Raw genomic sequence first — 16146 nt, forward strand, 5'->3', positions numbered from 1 at the left:
AAGCTCCAGGCTCTGAGCTGTCAGCACAGAGCCGGACGTGGGGCTCGAACCCACGGACCGTGAGAACATGACCTGAGCCGAAGTCGTACGCCCAACCGACTGAGCCACCCAGGCGCCACTCATTGTTACCTTATTCTTGAATGGGATCCTCCATTATAATCCCTGTTTATCTTGGACTCGTGGACAGGTAAGTTGGACAATTGCATACAGAAAGCGTTCTCTTACACAAAATAGGCTCTCGCCAAGTATCAGTTGAAGAATTCAAAGAATGGATGGAGGGGCTGAATTTAACTCTATTCTTAAGCAACAAATTCTCCATATTTCTCGAGGAGTGCCCCCTTTCACTGATACCTTGATTCCTGATCCGTGTGCTATCAAGTGGCTTTTACATCCAGTTTCTATCTTTCCAGATCCTCTTTCCACCAGTAGAAATGACATAAACGAAGATCATCTCCTTAGTTTATTTTTTTTTCTAGAGCCCTCAGCATGCTACAATAACCTGACAAAGCTTTATCTTGTGTTCATTTCACAATACATTTCATGCAGTTCACAGCTGTGATTTGGGTTTACATCGACATGACGCATGTTTCAATTCAGCCATGTGAAAAGAATTAATTCTTAATGGAGTTTGTCTCTGAAAACCGTCCAAGCTTAAATAAGCATGTGAGCAGTTCACTCTATTCTCAAGTGCAGTCTCTCTCAAATATGCAAGAAGGATTTTTAGCATAAGAATATAAGGTCCCTGTTCCGAGTCCATTTGCAACTAAACCATTTCCTTTAGGCTTTACATATCCTGAGGAACCCTCTTTCACAAAACTGCATTCAAGTATACTATTTTATCGGACATTCCGGGTTGAGTTGAGGAACGAGGCTGACCTTCAGCCTTACATCCCCAAATAACATCTTCCAGTGGACCCGGCTTTTCCCAAGACTATTCTTAGCATCAGACTCTCTTTTACAATACACATTCAGCACTAAAGCCACAGAGTAGAGCTATTTGGCATTTTCCAATGAAGTGCAAGAAATTAAATAAGTTATGTGTGGTTTTTTTTTATTATTGCCAAGGTATAGAATCAAGCACAGTCACTTTGTGAAACAGAAGGAAAGGGGGGTATACACAGGTCGTGACCTCTCCTCGCGAGGGGGAGGGGGGTGTGGGGGAGGGGCAGATGCACAGAAAACGTCACCTGGTCCCCACCCGGCAGGTAAGCCCTTTAAGAGGATGTGTTGAGTATCCTGGAGTCCGAGGAGTCGGACCGCTCGTCGTAGTCGTCCTCGGTGTAGATGGACTGCTTGGCCACGATCGGACAGCCGTCGTCGGGGATGGAGATGCGGGGGTCCTCGGGGGCGCGCGCGGGGAGGACAGGCGAGCTCCGGAAGACGCCGGCTGAGTTAGTGGGGAAGGGGCCCACGTACTGGGACCTCAGCTGGTACTGCTGCTGCAGCGTCATCGTGTTCCACAGGGTGACGTCGTTGGGCAAAAAGGGGCTGGACTGGTTCCTCGCCAAGGTGTTCCTCAGCATCAGCGGGTAGCGGGGCGGCTGGGGGAAGGGGTGCTGCAGGGGGACCGCCAAGGGGTTGGGGACAACGTTACTGGAGTCGGCGGAAAACCTCAGCGTGTCCGGGACCCTGAAGGCCGAGCCCACGGACCACTTGGACGAGGAGATGGGGTAGGAGCTCAGGCTGTGTTCGAAGATGTGGCCGTTGGAGGGCAGCACCAGCCCCTCGGGCTCGGCCGCAGTTCTGTCTGCCGCCGCGGAGACGGACGAGCGGCTGGACAGAAGGACCTCCACGGCGCTCACCAGGTCGCCCCCGCAGCCCTTCAGGATCAGCTCCAGCACCGTCGGCTTCTGGTTGGGGAATATTTTTTTTAACACTTCCAGGGGCGGTCTGTTGGCTTTCAGGCTGAAGGGCAGGGACACGGTCCCCGAGGGGCCCTCGATCAGCAGGTGGTTCTGCTCCGCGTGGTATTTGGGGCTGTCGGGGCGGCTCTCCGGGTTCCCGCCGTTTTTCTGGACCGCGTAGCTGCCTTCGTCCACCGACACGATCTCGGGGCTCTCGGGGGTGAAGCAGCCCTTACTTTTGGCCACGTCCGGGGAGCTCCTCTGGTCGGCGTCTTTGTCGCTGAAGGTCTCTGTGTTATCAGCCGAGCTGCTGTCCCCCAGTCGTTCTTCAGTCAGATCTGAAAAGCAGAGAACAGCTAAGTTAATCCTTTGCTGGTGTGCATGGAGAGGAGCAATTGGAGAGAGCCCCACACACGCATTTTGGAAGGGAACCACGGCTCGGCTCGGTGTTTGCTAACACACTTAAAGCCTGCCTGCCTGCTTGCTTGCTTGCTTCCTAAAAAAAGGCTTGAACTCATGACCTTGAGATCAAGAGTCACATGCTCTATGACTGAGCCAGCCAGACACTCCTGTGCAGAAAGCCTTTTAAGAAAAATCCAAACCACCTCATTGGCAAATGGAGGGGAGGGAAGACTAAATAAAAATCTAGAAATTGGAGTGATTTCTCAGACTAAGAATGTGCAGAGAAGCCTTGCCCTAAACACAGAACAGTGATGTGATCCCTATAACCGTTAAAGATGCAGCTGTCATAGCAGTAACCATCTAAATAGGGACGCTCTGTAGTTCTAGGGATAAAAACAGCACAGGGAAGAATAGGAAAATGAGGTTGGGTTTGTCTTCTGGCTACTTTTCTGCAAATGAGGTGGCTGGTGTCATCTACTGACATCATCGGCTGGTACATGACCCCTATATCCATAGAAGGGAATTTTAATATTTTCAATCCATTTCCCACAGGCAGACTTTGTGGTACATGTGTCTTGTGAACCGGTCGTATATTTCATCAGGTTACCATTTCCAAAGTGAAAGAAAGGAGCCACGATACATTGAAATCTTTCTTTAAAAGCCACTGGAGGGACTGACAGACGGGCAGTAGAGACAAGGCAAAACCAGCTGTGAATTCTGGACAGCGAGGCAGGTTGCATGACGGAAAGAAGGAAATGGCTGGAGAGCTTTGTCAAACTGCACAGGGGTCATGACCCATCAATGAAACAGTGCACCCATAACTCCAGGACCACAGAGTGCAAGAGGTAAAAATGTTTCACCAACTGTTTTATTAGTAAGGTTCATGGAAAGGATTTGAAGATACCTTCTTGAATTATATTAAAAGGGGTGGGGGGGAGTTTCCTGGGTAAAGCAGAGATTGGCTGTGAACTTAAACCAGGTGCAATTTTAACATTTTGACTTAAGATATTACCCCCCAAAAGGGCTAGGATTTCTACGCAGGCAGAAAGGAGTAGGTAAGACTGGTTTGCTTGCTTTGGACATGCCAACAGGCCTCTATAATAAAAGAACATATTCTTTATTAGCACGCTATATGCAAGTAGATTTTTATCCTTTTGAAAGCATTTACTGACTGTCTCTACTCAAAGCCAGTGCAACTGATCTAAAGATGAAAATTATTAATGACCCAGTTGTCAGGTTGTAAACAATCGGTTTGCCTGTGTTTTCTACGGCCTGCCTGAATAGCTTCCTTGTCATTTTCTCTGTGGGCACACCTGATTATCTTTAGAATGCCAGCCGGTGAAATTTCATCACAGCCCTGTCAAAAAAATCTATCTCCTTCTATTTGTTGTTGTTTATTTTAAAAGCCTTAAACAAAGGCCCATTTATGAACATTCTTCTAATATGGGATTTACTTCAAGCATAATGGAAAACTAGAAAGTGAGTTCTTCAACAGAGCAATAACTATGCGCCAAGCATAAATGAGCACCTTTTAAAATGTGCTTAAACTGTATCGGTACAACTTTCAGTCCTATGACTGATCTGGTACAAATTCACTTATCCCCAATTTGCATTTCAAGTAAACTACTGCTTTTTCTAAGACAAAATGTGAGGTTTGTATGTGGGGATCATCTGCAGCCCACATATATTATGCCAGCTCTGCTTTCGAGCACAGCTCGGGTTGGGGGGGTGGGGGGAGGTGCAGAAGACCTATCTTTGCAAGAGGAATTTGACATATTCCCTCTCGCAATTCCCCAGGACAGGGGATCCACATGTCCTCTCCTGAGTTAATGTGGTATTTGTTCTTGATCTAAAGAGAAAAACAAGGACAAAAAAGCTTCTGGAGATTCTAATCAGAGAGACCTATGTCAACTTTCCTGACTCATGACCCCATGCATGCCTTTTGGCAGTTAACTCTATTATTAAACCCTTGAAAATGAGTGGACAGGGACAGTATGTCAGCTCTGCACTGAACTGAACACACAATTGGAGTTTGGCCCCTGCCCCGTGGAGCTTAGGAAAACAAGTCAAATACACTCCCCAGGTAAATATTAAATAATGTTTTAAATACTATATGCCTCTAAGCAGGGTTTTTGAATTTAACTTTAGCTTTCCTTACCTATCATTATCAGCATCGAGTATTTGTATCCCTGTAATATGCAAGACGCCGAGGGACATAGAAAAAAGGGAGTGAAAAATACCAGGAAGTATAAGATTTGTCCCTGACTGGAGGAACTTACGATCTAGCTGAGCAGATAAAAGGCATGTGCAGGAAGAAAAGCAAACACAGCCAGACAGAACTTGCTTAGTATCAAATATGATACTTACTGTACACAAACATTCACAGTAGCATTATCTGCCATAGCCCAAAGGTGGAAGGAGCCCAAATGTCCACGGAAGGACGAATAGATAAATAAAATGTGGTGCATACGTACAATGCAGTATTATTCAGTCTCAAAATGTAATTCTAACACATGCTACTGTGGGGATGAGCCTTGAAAATATACTAAGTGAAATAAGCCCGTCACAAAAGGACACATATTCTATGGTTCCATTTATACGAGGTACCTGGAATAGACAAATTCAGAGATAAAAAGTAGAATGGGAGCAGCTGGGTGACTCACTTGGTTAAGCATCCGCGTTTGGCTCAGGTCGTGATCTGAGCATCCAACTTGCGTTCAAGTCACGATCTGATGGCTCCTGAGTTCAAGCCCCCTGTGGGGCTCTGTGCTGACAGCTCAGAGCCTGGAGCCTGCTTTGGATTCTGGGTCTCCCTCTGTCTCTGTCCCTTCGTTGCTCTCGCTCTGTCTCTCTTTCTCAAAAAATATACAAACATTAAAGCAAAAATTTTAGGGGCGCCTGGGTGGCTCAGTCGGTTAAGCGTCTGACTTCGGCTCAGGTCATGATCTCGCGGTCTGTGAGTTCAAGTCCCGCGTCGGGATCTGTGCTGACAGCTCAGAGCCTGGAGCCTGCTTCGGATTCTGTGTCTCCCTCTCTCTCTGACCCTCCCCGCTTCATGTTCTGTCTCTCTCTGTCTCAAAAATAAATAAACGTTTAAAAAAATTTTTAAAGAAAGTAGAATAATCGTTACCAGGGCCAGAGGGAAAAGAGGAAATGGGGACATATGGTTTAATAGGTACAGGGTTTCAATTTCAGATGATGAAAAAGTTCTGGAAATGGACACTAGTGTGGTTGCACAACATTATGAATGCACTTAATGTCACTACATTGTAACCCTAAAAAAGGTTAAAAGAGTTAAATCTCACATTATGTGTGTTTTACCACAATAAGAAAAGAGAAAGAATGGGACACACAGTATCAGAGCAGTATAGGAGATGGTGAGATTTAAACAAAAATTTTTTTAACATTTATTCACCTTTGAGAGACAGAGACAGAGCACTAGCAGGGGCAGGGCAGACAGAGAGGGAGACACAGAATCCAAAGCAGGCTCCAGGCTCTGAGCTGTCAGCACAGAGCCCGATGTGGGGCTCGAACCCACGAACTACGAGATCGTGACTTGAACGGAAGTTGGACGCTTAACCGACTGAGCCACCCAGGTGCCCCAAGCGTATTCTTTTAAACGACAATTTTTCTCAGGACATCTGTCTGGCTCAGTCCACAAAGCATGTGACTCTTGATCTCTAGGTAGTGTGTTCAAGCCCCACGTTGAGGGTAGAATTTACTTTAAAAAAAATTTTTTTTTAAAAAGATCATTTTTCCCATGCTGGATAAGTTGCAAATGCTGAAAATATTTGTGGAAAATGTCTTGAGGTCTACCACCAAATTCAGTGCTGCACAGAACACGTCAGGCTCCAGAAGAAAGTGAGTCAAGGAGCCGAAGTTCAGTCACAGGAGAGCTAGAGAAGGATGTTCTGGCTCATCTGACCTATCTGCCGTTGTGAAAACGTATTTTTCCCCCCAATCTACTGGATACTGGATGACAGGACTATAAATCTGACAACGCAAAATGCCAGTTTTGTAACTATTTTCCTGTCCTGCAGAAGAGGCCACAATAGCATCTTATACGGGTGCCAGCTCGTTCACCAACTGTGAACCTCCAGACTGCAACAGTCCCTTCCTTTATTTTCTTGTGCCACCCTGTCCCCCTGCTATGGTGACATGCCCCCAGCAGCCTGTGCTTGCTTCCTGTTCCTTCTCAGCCGGGGAGGGGGATTGTGCTGATTCATCCACACACTCTTCTCAGGTTTCTGGGCGGTCAGCCTCCCCAGCTCAGTGCCCAGGCTACGGCCCAGTGGTCAAAAAATAAAAAGCTAACAGGATGTCACAGGGATCAAGTCTACAAATTCAAGGCATTCCAACTAACTGGGCTCAGCACTGTTCATATCCTGTTCAAAGGGAAGACAGAAGCCATTGAAGGAAACAAGGTGTGGGACACATCTATGGCCTTCATGCACCTGAGTATTGCATGAGCAGAATTCCTATCAACAGCCAAGGCTCTTGGGGTTTCAAAAGTGGACAAGGGAAGACTAGGCTCTCACTTTGTGGCACTTCTGTTCACCCAGCAGTAACTTCTCAAGGGCAGAATGGAGCGTCCCTGCACTCCTGTGGCACTGTGGTATCTGGAATTGGTTGTACTGTTGTCCCTAACCTAGATATATTGTAAATTACCCAGATGTACTGTAAATTACTCTATAAATACAGACTTCCACAAGTAATTATAGAGGGTGAGTTTTGCGGCCCGTGATAAAGTACAACTTAATAACAGGTGTTTCTTTACATCTCTAGGTTTTTTTTTTTCCCTAAACGAACTTTGCAAAATGTTCTTGTTGGCTTAAAACACAAAGGCCTTTCTAGATATGGAAATGTGACACTGCTAACCAACGGAATGGAAAGGGAAATCGTCCCCAAACACTCTACCCTCTTTCTTTTTGAAACTGACACCCTCATTCCTAGAACATGGAGAGTAAGAATATACTCCAACTGATAACATGTCTACCCCTAGTAATAGGGGTACACAAAGCCAAACCTTGTCTTCAAAAAGGAGAAAGAAATCAATTTCATCTGATATTCCAAATTACCTATTGAAAGTGATACAATCTGTTTTTTTTTTTAATTTTTTAAAAATGTTTATTTATTGTTGAGAAAGAGACAGAGAATGAGCAAGTGAGGGACAGAAAGAGAGGGAGACCCAGAATCAATAGCAGGCTCCAGGCTCTGAGCTGTCAGCACAGACCCTGATGTGGGGCTCGAACCCACAAGCCATGAGATCATGACCTGAGCTGAGGTCGGAGGCTTAAAGGACTGAGCCACCCTGGTACCCTACAATCTGCTGTTTCTAATGCTTAAACATCCAAGTATTTTAAAAATCTTTCTATTCATTCTTCCATGTCATATTTTTCATGATACAGAATTAGTCCTAGGGGCGCCTGGGTGGCTCAGTCAGTTGAGCGTCTGACATCGGCTCAGGTCATGATCTCACAACTTGTGAGTTCCAGCCCTGCTTCAGGCTCTGTGCTAACAGCTCAGAGCCTGGAGCCTGCTTAGTATTCTGTGTCTCCCTCTCTTTCTGCCCTTCCCCTGCTCATGCTCTGTCTCTCTCTCAACAATAAATAAACAGTAAAAAAAAAAAAAAAAAAAAAAAGAATTAGTCCTAACCACCCCTCAACTAAACCATTCACTAAGCTTTAAGTATTTAAAAGAAGTAGATATTCAATTCAGAAGGAAATTTTTTCCATCCGTGATAATGCTACCAACTTCAAAAAATACATAAACCTTAAGATAGCTCCAAGACTTTTTTTTTTCTTTTGCTACAGACTATAACTAGGGAGAGAAACTGAATAGTCACACAAAATTGACTTCCAATCTAAAACTACAGTTTGCAAAAAGTCTTTAGAGGACTTTTTAAATATGAAAATGTAGTTACGTGTTTAAAGAAAAAAACCCTAGGTATTCATTTCAAATATTTGGGGAAGTCTACCATGTACGGGAAATAAACATTCTGCTCAATACACATAAAAATAGAGAGAGACTCTTTCAGACTCTAAGGTGGTGGCTTTATCCATTCTATCCAATTATAGCTACAAAAACAAAAATAGATCTTGAATGAAAACACAAAAACATTGGCATAGAGAGGGATGTTTCCTAGTGCAAAAGTCACCGGACTTTTTTTTTTCTTTTGAAATTATGTCATACATTTTGAAACATGAATTGTACCCCATGTTCTGTCGACTTGAGCTTGGGGGAGGGGGGACACACCTGTAACTAATTGTTCCCTGAAGGGTCATTTTCCAAGCACACCAGTCTTAACAGCAATGACAGAAAAGGAAGGAACCTAGGCTGGACAGGGCTTCTGGAAGAGACCAATGCCCAATCAGAATGCCCAACATACTTTTTTACATTTTCTGTTATTTTTATCTCACACTAGAAGTGCTGCATCATAAAAAAACAAAAATGAAAAACTGAATGGGTGAAAATCTAAAGTATAGCAGGGAATGAATGTAGGTGGAAAATCATTCCTTTTCTTGTGTGTGTGTGGGGGGGGGGGTGGTATGGATCCTGTGAAAAGTATAGACAGTCATGCTTCGCTTTTTAAAATTCATTAACAACACTAGCTTACTAATGTGTGAAGGAATCAGGATGGTTCCTTGGGATCAATATTTGGGGGAACATTGGGCAGAACTTAAGGAAATAAGGCTTGCAACAGTGGACTTTGTATGTCTTGCAAAAATTTAGTTTCGAACTTTGTTGACTCAGGAACACTTTTCAAGAAGGAGGAAAATTACCTGTAAATCTACCTGTTTATTTGGTACTTATAAAAATACGGCCAGTGGGGCGCCTGGGTGGCTCAGGTCATGATCTCATGTTTTGTGAGTTCGAGCCCTGAGCCCTACGTAGGGCTCTGGCCTGACAGGGAGGAGCCTACTTGGGATTCTCTTTCTCTCTCAAAAAAAAAGATTAATCAGCATTTTTTTAATGTAGCTGTCTACTCATTCATACATCTAACAAAAACCTTAAGTCTCTTACTATGTTCCCAGGCACTGTATTAGGGAAGATTATATAGAGCTGATCAAAACCTTGCCTCTCGGCCACTGAGAGGCTTACAGTTTACTGATTCATCTTCTGTAAAAATTTCCGTCACCTATGCGGTTGGTCACATCTTACACTGAAATGCAGCAAATAACTAAAAGGCCGGTAGCTGGGCAGACTGTGCTGTATCCACGGGGTTCACATTGTTGTAGACATTCACCTGAAGAGACAAAGCTTGCAACAAATACTCATCCCTGAACTAATAAAAGTAATAAACTAAAAGTAATAAACGGTGGGGGGGGGGGCAGAATACCAATCCCCGCTTTGTACAATGTATATCTGCCTAGTCATTGCAATAAAAAGAGAGAGAGAGAGAGAGAGAGAGAGAGAGAGAGAGAGAGATTAGAGATTCAGTAAAGAACTGACCTTCTGAATGTTCAGTTTTCCATAATACTGTTACTCAGCACTTGACTGTGCTTATTTTTATAGCTATTTAATTATAAAATAAAATGGAAAAAAAACTACACATAGTTTTGTTTTCGGCTCCCCTTAGTTTCCTTGGAGAACCCGAGTCTGCAGTACTCAGGCGGTAGATGGACCTGTGACCACCAGCTGTTACTGCTCAGGCCTTGATCTCTGCCTTGAGCCCCCCCCCACCCCATTCCCCAGTCCCCAGTCCCCAGTCCATACCCCAGTGCCCCGCCCACTGCCTCATCTCCTCCCCAGACAAGAAGATCCAGGGACCTGAGAAGCCAGAACAAGTTAAAAAGCCAAAGAAAGGAGGAAAGCCAGAGGGGAGGAAGAGGGGAAGGGAGGAGAAAGGGAGGCAGGGAGGAGGCAAACAGATTTTTGCTGAGCTCCTCCCTCCCAGGAAGAAGTGCAACAGTTCCAGAAAGGGGCTCCAAGTCCTCCAGGGACGTGGATTTATGAAGATTTACTCACTTTCTCTCTGTAAAGCTGTTAGCAGAAAGTGCTGACTGGCTGCAGCAAAGAATTTCTCATCAATGCTCTTTGATTGTATTTTGCAAACAAAATGCCTGTTGCTTGGTAACATTTCACTTGAGCCTGACCTTCCCCGAAAGTTATTGCTATCAGATTCGATTTACACTGTCCTCCTGTGATTACTGTAATCTTTTAAACCCGGGAGTTCATCCATCAGGGAAAAGAAAAGTTGGTTGTGTAAGTCGAGAGCGCGGCTATCGGCCAGATTTATAACCCGGAGGAGTGTGTTGGGGTGGGGGGGGGGGGATCGTTCCCGGGCGGCAGCGGACCTGCCGCTCCCAGACGCGTTTTTCCTGCCAACCCTGTCCTCAGCGCCACAAGACGGACACTCGGGGCCCCGAGGAGAGAAAGAAGCTGCTGGACGCGCAGGAGCGACCCCCACCCGGAGTGGCGCCCTGCGGGGTGATTGGGTGGGTTCGGCCTCGACCTGGGGCCGCCAGACATGCAGGTCGCCCCGTTAAATGTGAACTTCAGATGAATAACCAAGGGTTTTTTAGTCGAAATATGCCCCATGCGATATTTGACATGTTATTTTTTTGTTTGTTTGCCTATTTGCACATTTTTGTGCTACCTCTGACACCCCACCGGAGCTCGGGAGGCAGCGGGGAGGGCGCAGAGGGGCCGCCGGCTTCTCCACCCTGCAGCGCGCCGGCCCGGGAGCGAGCGGGGAGGGAGCCGACCGCGGCGCCCGACCCGCCGCCCGCTGTCTCCCCGGGACCGGGTGCAAGGGGACGGCGGCCCAGTGCCGCCGCGCAAACGCCTTCCCTAGCCTTCCCGCACCGCCGCCCTCGGAGGGGAAAGCCCCAGCCCCGGGCGCCGCCGCGGGCTCCCCGAGTCCCGGACCGCGGCCCAGGGCCACCGCCCGCACTTGCGGCGCTCCCGGGGCAGCGTGCACAGCCCCCGCTTCGCACCCCCTAAACCGGCCCCGGAGTAAGGGCTTGGAAGAGGCCACTGGTACAGGACCAATCCTTCCTCTGCATTGGGTTAGTTTCTGTGTTTGAGTGCAACTTGCGTGCGAGCCGCGTTCCTCGCCTCAAATCTGGCCTTCTTAAATAACCAGACCCCCGTTTTAAAAAATTCATAGGTACACTTCATGAATGACTTTGAAGTCTTCCCCGCTTTTTTCGTTTGCTTCTAGCCTGTATTCACCAGGGTTTCCCATTCTGGCCTAGACCAGTGATCCAGTAACAATCATACTTGCAGGTGCCTCTGTCTCTTAAAAAAAAAAAAAAAATTAAAGTCAAATTAAAAATTAGGAAGCACTGGACAGGACCCAACCAAGCTGGAGCAGAAAAGCACAGAGCCTGCATTAAGTTGCTAGGAGGTGCCCCGCAGGAGGTAAAATTAAATAAAGGCAGTTTTCCAAAATCTCCTTACTTCTTTCCCTGTAAGTCTCTTTGCTCCTTTTCAGGAGAAACACCCAGGAAAGGAGCTCCTACTTTCCTATATGATTCTGTTCTTCTATTCCTAACCAAATAAGCTGGCTTTCTGTTTCTTTCTTTTTCCTTTAAGAACATTTTAAAGAACTTGTGTGCATATTTATTTTGTAGATAAATGTAGGAAGAATCTATAACTACAGGTCTTTCCTTGCACAGTGGGGAGGAGACCGAGGACACACTCCCAGAGGAAAGCCGGGGGTGGGGGGGGGGAGGGATGAGAACACAGGAATGTAACTTTAGCTCCTCACCTTGGTTGTGACCCTTAACTTTCCTCAGCTCTTGAGCCCACGTCCTGAAAGGCTGGCTTGGCTGGTTGAAGCTGCTGACTCAGACACACTAAGAGCTGAAAGATGTTCACACTTCCCATGATATTTTCATGGGGGGAGGGGAGAGAGTGAGGAGGGAACTTAGGAAAATAAGCGAGTCAATGGTATAAAGAAGCCTGAATTCGAATTTGGGGCTCAGTCAAAATCTAATAATATCAGACCAGCCACAGACGATAATCAAGCAGCAAGGGAGGAAAAAAGAATGCTTGAATCCGTAACTAGAATTAATAACATTAGGGTATGAAACGTCTCCTTAAAACCACCACCACACTGAAAGGAATGCTCCATGAAATACACCGTTAGATAAAATAACCCCTATTCCTCCTAAGAATTTGATGCAGGATTTTGGGAAAGATTTCTTCGAGCAACAAAACCGAGTCTGGGGGTTAACCTGTCACTCCCCTAACAGGGTGTGTTTTCTCCAATGGGTGCCCAGCAAAGGTACCCTTCTCTCTCTCAGGCCAGCGCTTTTCTCAAGGATTTCTGGAGAGGGAAAAAGATTCCTGAGTTTGTGCACCTGTGTTTGTATCCAACAACAACAAAAAAACGTATGTCTCCATAGCTGTGTACCAAAGAGGCCCTTTGCAAAACGAAGCGCGTTTTTGACACCGGTAGCACAAAGAAACAAATCTCGGTAATGTGTCAGCAGATATTTACATTCCTAATGGTCTGTGAACTTCTTGTCCGTGTGGACACGTGGATGTACTATTCCAACAGACCTTCACCTACCTCTCTAAACCGTAGTGAGCTACTCGTACAGGAGTATCGGATGTGCTTCTCAATGCTCATGGCATGTTACATACAAACACAGTACAAGAATAATTGCAAAAAGGTATAATACAGACAGCCAGAGCAATCACATCTAGACAGTTTTCCCTAACTTAAACCCCAAAGAGCCTTTCTCCACAAAAAGCACTGCATAGAACTGACCCACTTGTGTGCAAGACTTCCTAATGGGAAATAATTATCTGTTCTTTTCCTGCCTCCTCCCACCACTGGATTGGTGGTTGGCTTTTTTTTTTTTTTTTTAAGAACGGAATTATGGGGTTGAACCAATTGAAAGAAGAGAACAAAAGTTGTATAAATGAACTTGCAAGGTATGTGATGTGACCAGCTGGAAACTGAGCTTTTGGTCCCTGATGGCTCACCAACACCCCCCCCCCCGCCCCCCGCCCCTGCGCCATCACTCTGACCTCTCCTTGTGGTAAATCCTAGTCTCCTTTTCAATTATTTGTTTTCAACTTGGAAGGCTCAGGCTATCCCGGAATAATTGGTATGAAGTAAGAGAGAGAGCACCAAGTCTGGTTTGTCCAGTTGAAATCTGTCTCCCTCTTTTATTCCCCCACAGCACACTGCCACAGCTGCTACCCCGCCCTCCTTCCCCCCTTCCGGCTGGCTCTCCCTCCCCCTCCCGCCCTGGCTGTTTTGGTTTGGGGACTCTTCAGAGACCCTGAACTTTGGCTATCCCAAGGGATGGTTTGAAGAGCACAGGATGTGAAAGAATCTCCTGGACAAAGACTCCAGAAGCCAATGCCCTTGGGGTGCCGTCGGGCAGATGGCCCCTGCAAAATGCTACTACCCCCTCCCCAGAAACTCCAACTCCTGCTCTGGTGCTGGGGAGATGAAGACCGGGAAACTGGAAACGGAAAGGCTAAGCAGAGTCAGTGTCATGGATCAGCTTCTAGAACCCAGACAAAGCTCTTCTAGTTACTAACTTGTCCTAACTTAAAGGAGAAAAGCAAAAAGGATCTTCTTTCTCCCTACCTCCTCTTCCTCTGTGGTAAATCTATAAATACAAAGAGATCGGGTGGGACAAAAGCGAGTAGGGGCGGGGGGGGGGGGGGCTCATTACTCCGAGACAGGCGTATACCCAACCTACTTTGGATTAAATGTCCACAAAACCCACGTTCAGCAAACTGTCCTCTGTTCAGAAAACGCCCAGTCTTACTCTTCACATAACATGTTCTCAGAGCTTCAGGCCTGCACATCATAACTGAGCAACGGGGACAGCCGAACTGGGCCATCCAGGCTGCCTACCAACCCACCCCAAAATGAGTGAGTCTGTATTTTCCCAGCTGCACCGAGCAGTCCAGTGGTCCTGAAAGCATCTCTCCAGAAGCCAGGGGTAATGTCTTTTTTGGCGGTGGGGTGGTCATAAGCTCTATCAGTTCTCCCTACAGGAGGGTGCTGGGACTTCCAGGGCCTTCCCTCTCCCAAGTCCAGCACAGCCCCTACTCCCCTTCCTAGGAAGATGGGCTTTTTTCCTGTATATATTTGCCCCAGTCCCAGTCCAAGGGAAACGTCAAACACACGTCCACTCAAATCTAAGAGCCTAAAATCAAAGCGGCACTTGGGCTGGGCAGGACAGCAAGCTAGAGACTCCCCAGGAGCAAAGACACTCAACTGAGGCCTGGAGGAAGGAAACGGAAGTGGGGAGGTGGGGTGGGGGCGTATGACCACCTCCGGGACACTGGTAGACCCATCCTCTCTACAGCACCCAAGAGAGGAAAGGGGAGGTGACAGAGCCTTTGCTCCAAATCCGTGGCTTAGCAGCATGGGGCCCAGAACCTGGGAAAGGGCTGGGCAGAGGCATCCTTCTCCATTGGAGGTCAGGTTCTGAGACACAGATGAGGGCGGCCGGGGAACAGCGTTTAAAGGATTTGAGCAGCTCTGCAAAAGCTGGGTGCGCCAGACTCTGGGTCCCCTCTACGAATTCGGGAACGTTTCCGGCTCTTTTTAACTAGGCTTGTAAATGAGGCTTCTTCAACAAATTGCAAGAAGCTGGAAGCCACCGTGCGCTACTGGAAAGGCTTCGGGTCCGCTCCAATCCCTTGAGTCCGAGGAGCAAGCCCAGCTCGGACTCAGCCAAGCCCTGGCCTAGACTAGTCACCTGCACCTACCTGTTCCAACCTCCAAAGACAAGGCTCCCTAAGCCCGCAGCCAGAAAAGCCGGGCCACGCGATGGGGTGTGTGCCCGCGTGGGTTTTAATTTGGTCCTGTTTCGAGCTCTTTATTTACCGGCTGAAGCAGCCACGTCCCCCTTTTTACCTGGGGAAGGTATTTGGCAAGCCCCATGCACGGTCCCGCCGTTTGGCTCGCCGGCGCCGCGCCTGTGCTCTACCTGCTCCGGGTCCGGACTGAAAACCAGCCCGCGCCGGGAGAGTGTGAACCGGCTTGGCGGGACTTTGAAGGGAAGGCCCGAACCCCTGCCTCGGGGCCTCCCGGGCCAAACCGCGGCGGCCGCTCCCAAGTTTTCGCCCACGCGCCGCGCCCGGCTCCCGCACCGCAAGACGCTCGTACCTGGCTTGGCGAGGGGCGCCTGCAACGCCCCGGGCTGGGACTCGGCGGCCCAGCGCAGCGCGGCGGCCGCAGCCAACTCGGCTGCGGGGCGCGGCGGCGGCGGCGGCGGCGGCGCCTGAGAAGGCTGCGAGGTCGGCGGCGGCTGCGGGGCGGCGGCGGAGTCCCCCGGCGGCGGAGGTCCCGGCAGGGCGCGCAGGGAGTCCGGGATGAGGCTCTCGAGGCTCTCGTTGGCCTGCTGCCTGCGCAGCGCCACCTGCGCTGCCATGACCCGCTGCCGCTCGATGATGAGGATGCACTTCTCACAGGTGCAGTCCTTGAAGCGGCAGTAGCGCTTGTGGCCCTTGAGCCAGGACAGCACGCCGTGGTTGCGGCAACGCGCGCACTTGGGCGTGCGCTGCAGGGGCGCCCGCGGCGGCTGCGACACCGGGCCGCCCATGTACAGGTAGGGGGAGCCGTAGCCGTTCATGTCCCGGACTCCAGGAAGAGCAGGCGGGCTGGCGGCGGCAGCGGGCCAGGGGGCGCTGGACGGCGGGGCAGAGAGGCCCGCTCTCGGGCGGCCTCCGGGCGGCGCGGTCCTCGGTCCCGCAGCCCCGGCGGCCGCGTGCGCTCCGGGATGGCGGGAGGTGCAGCGGCCGTCTTCAAGGATCCCGCGACGCCCGCACCCTCAGCCTCCCTCCGGTGCTCCGCAATCCCACGCGCGTCGCGTCGCTCTGCCAGAGGCTGCTTCGGCTGGCACGTCCTTCCTCGCAGAGGCGTTGCGGCGGCTGCAAAGAGCCGGCGAGAGCTCTGGTTAAGGTCTGAGCCAGC

The 16146-nt window shown here is 48.6% G+C and overlaps 1 protein-coding gene and 1 long non-coding RNA gene across 2 annotated transcripts; one reads left to right on the top strand and one right to left on the bottom strand.

Moving 5' to 3' along the window:
* Window positions 1-447: 447 nt before the first annotated feature.
* Window positions 448-15943, bottom strand: DMRT3 (doublesex and mab-3 related transcription factor 3). Its single transcript, XM_042964937.1, has 2 exons — window positions 15340-15943; window positions 448-2182 (listed from the first exon to the last, which is right to left on the bottom strand). Exons 1-2 carry the CDS (start codon window positions 15803-15805, stop codon window positions 1215-1217), a joined length of 1434 nt encoding a protein of 477 aa, XP_042820871.1. The 5' UTR covers window positions 15806-15943; the 3' UTR covers window positions 448-1214.
* LOC122233207 lies at window positions 1766-4981 on the top strand. The gene is made up of 3 exons (XR_006210714.1): window positions 1766-1853; window positions 2799-3091; window positions 4418-4981. It is a non-coding gene; the product is annotated as an uncharacterized LOC122233207 (long non-coding RNA).
* Window positions 15944-16146: the final 203 nt, after the last annotated feature.

The sequence above is a fragment of the Panthera tigris genome, chromosome D4 (genome assembly GCF_018350195.1).
Source record: "Panthera tigris isolate Pti1 chromosome D4, P.tigris_Pti1_mat1.1, whole genome shotgun sequence".
NCBI lineage: Eukaryota > Metazoa > Chordata > Mammalia > Carnivora > Felidae > Panthera > Panthera tigris.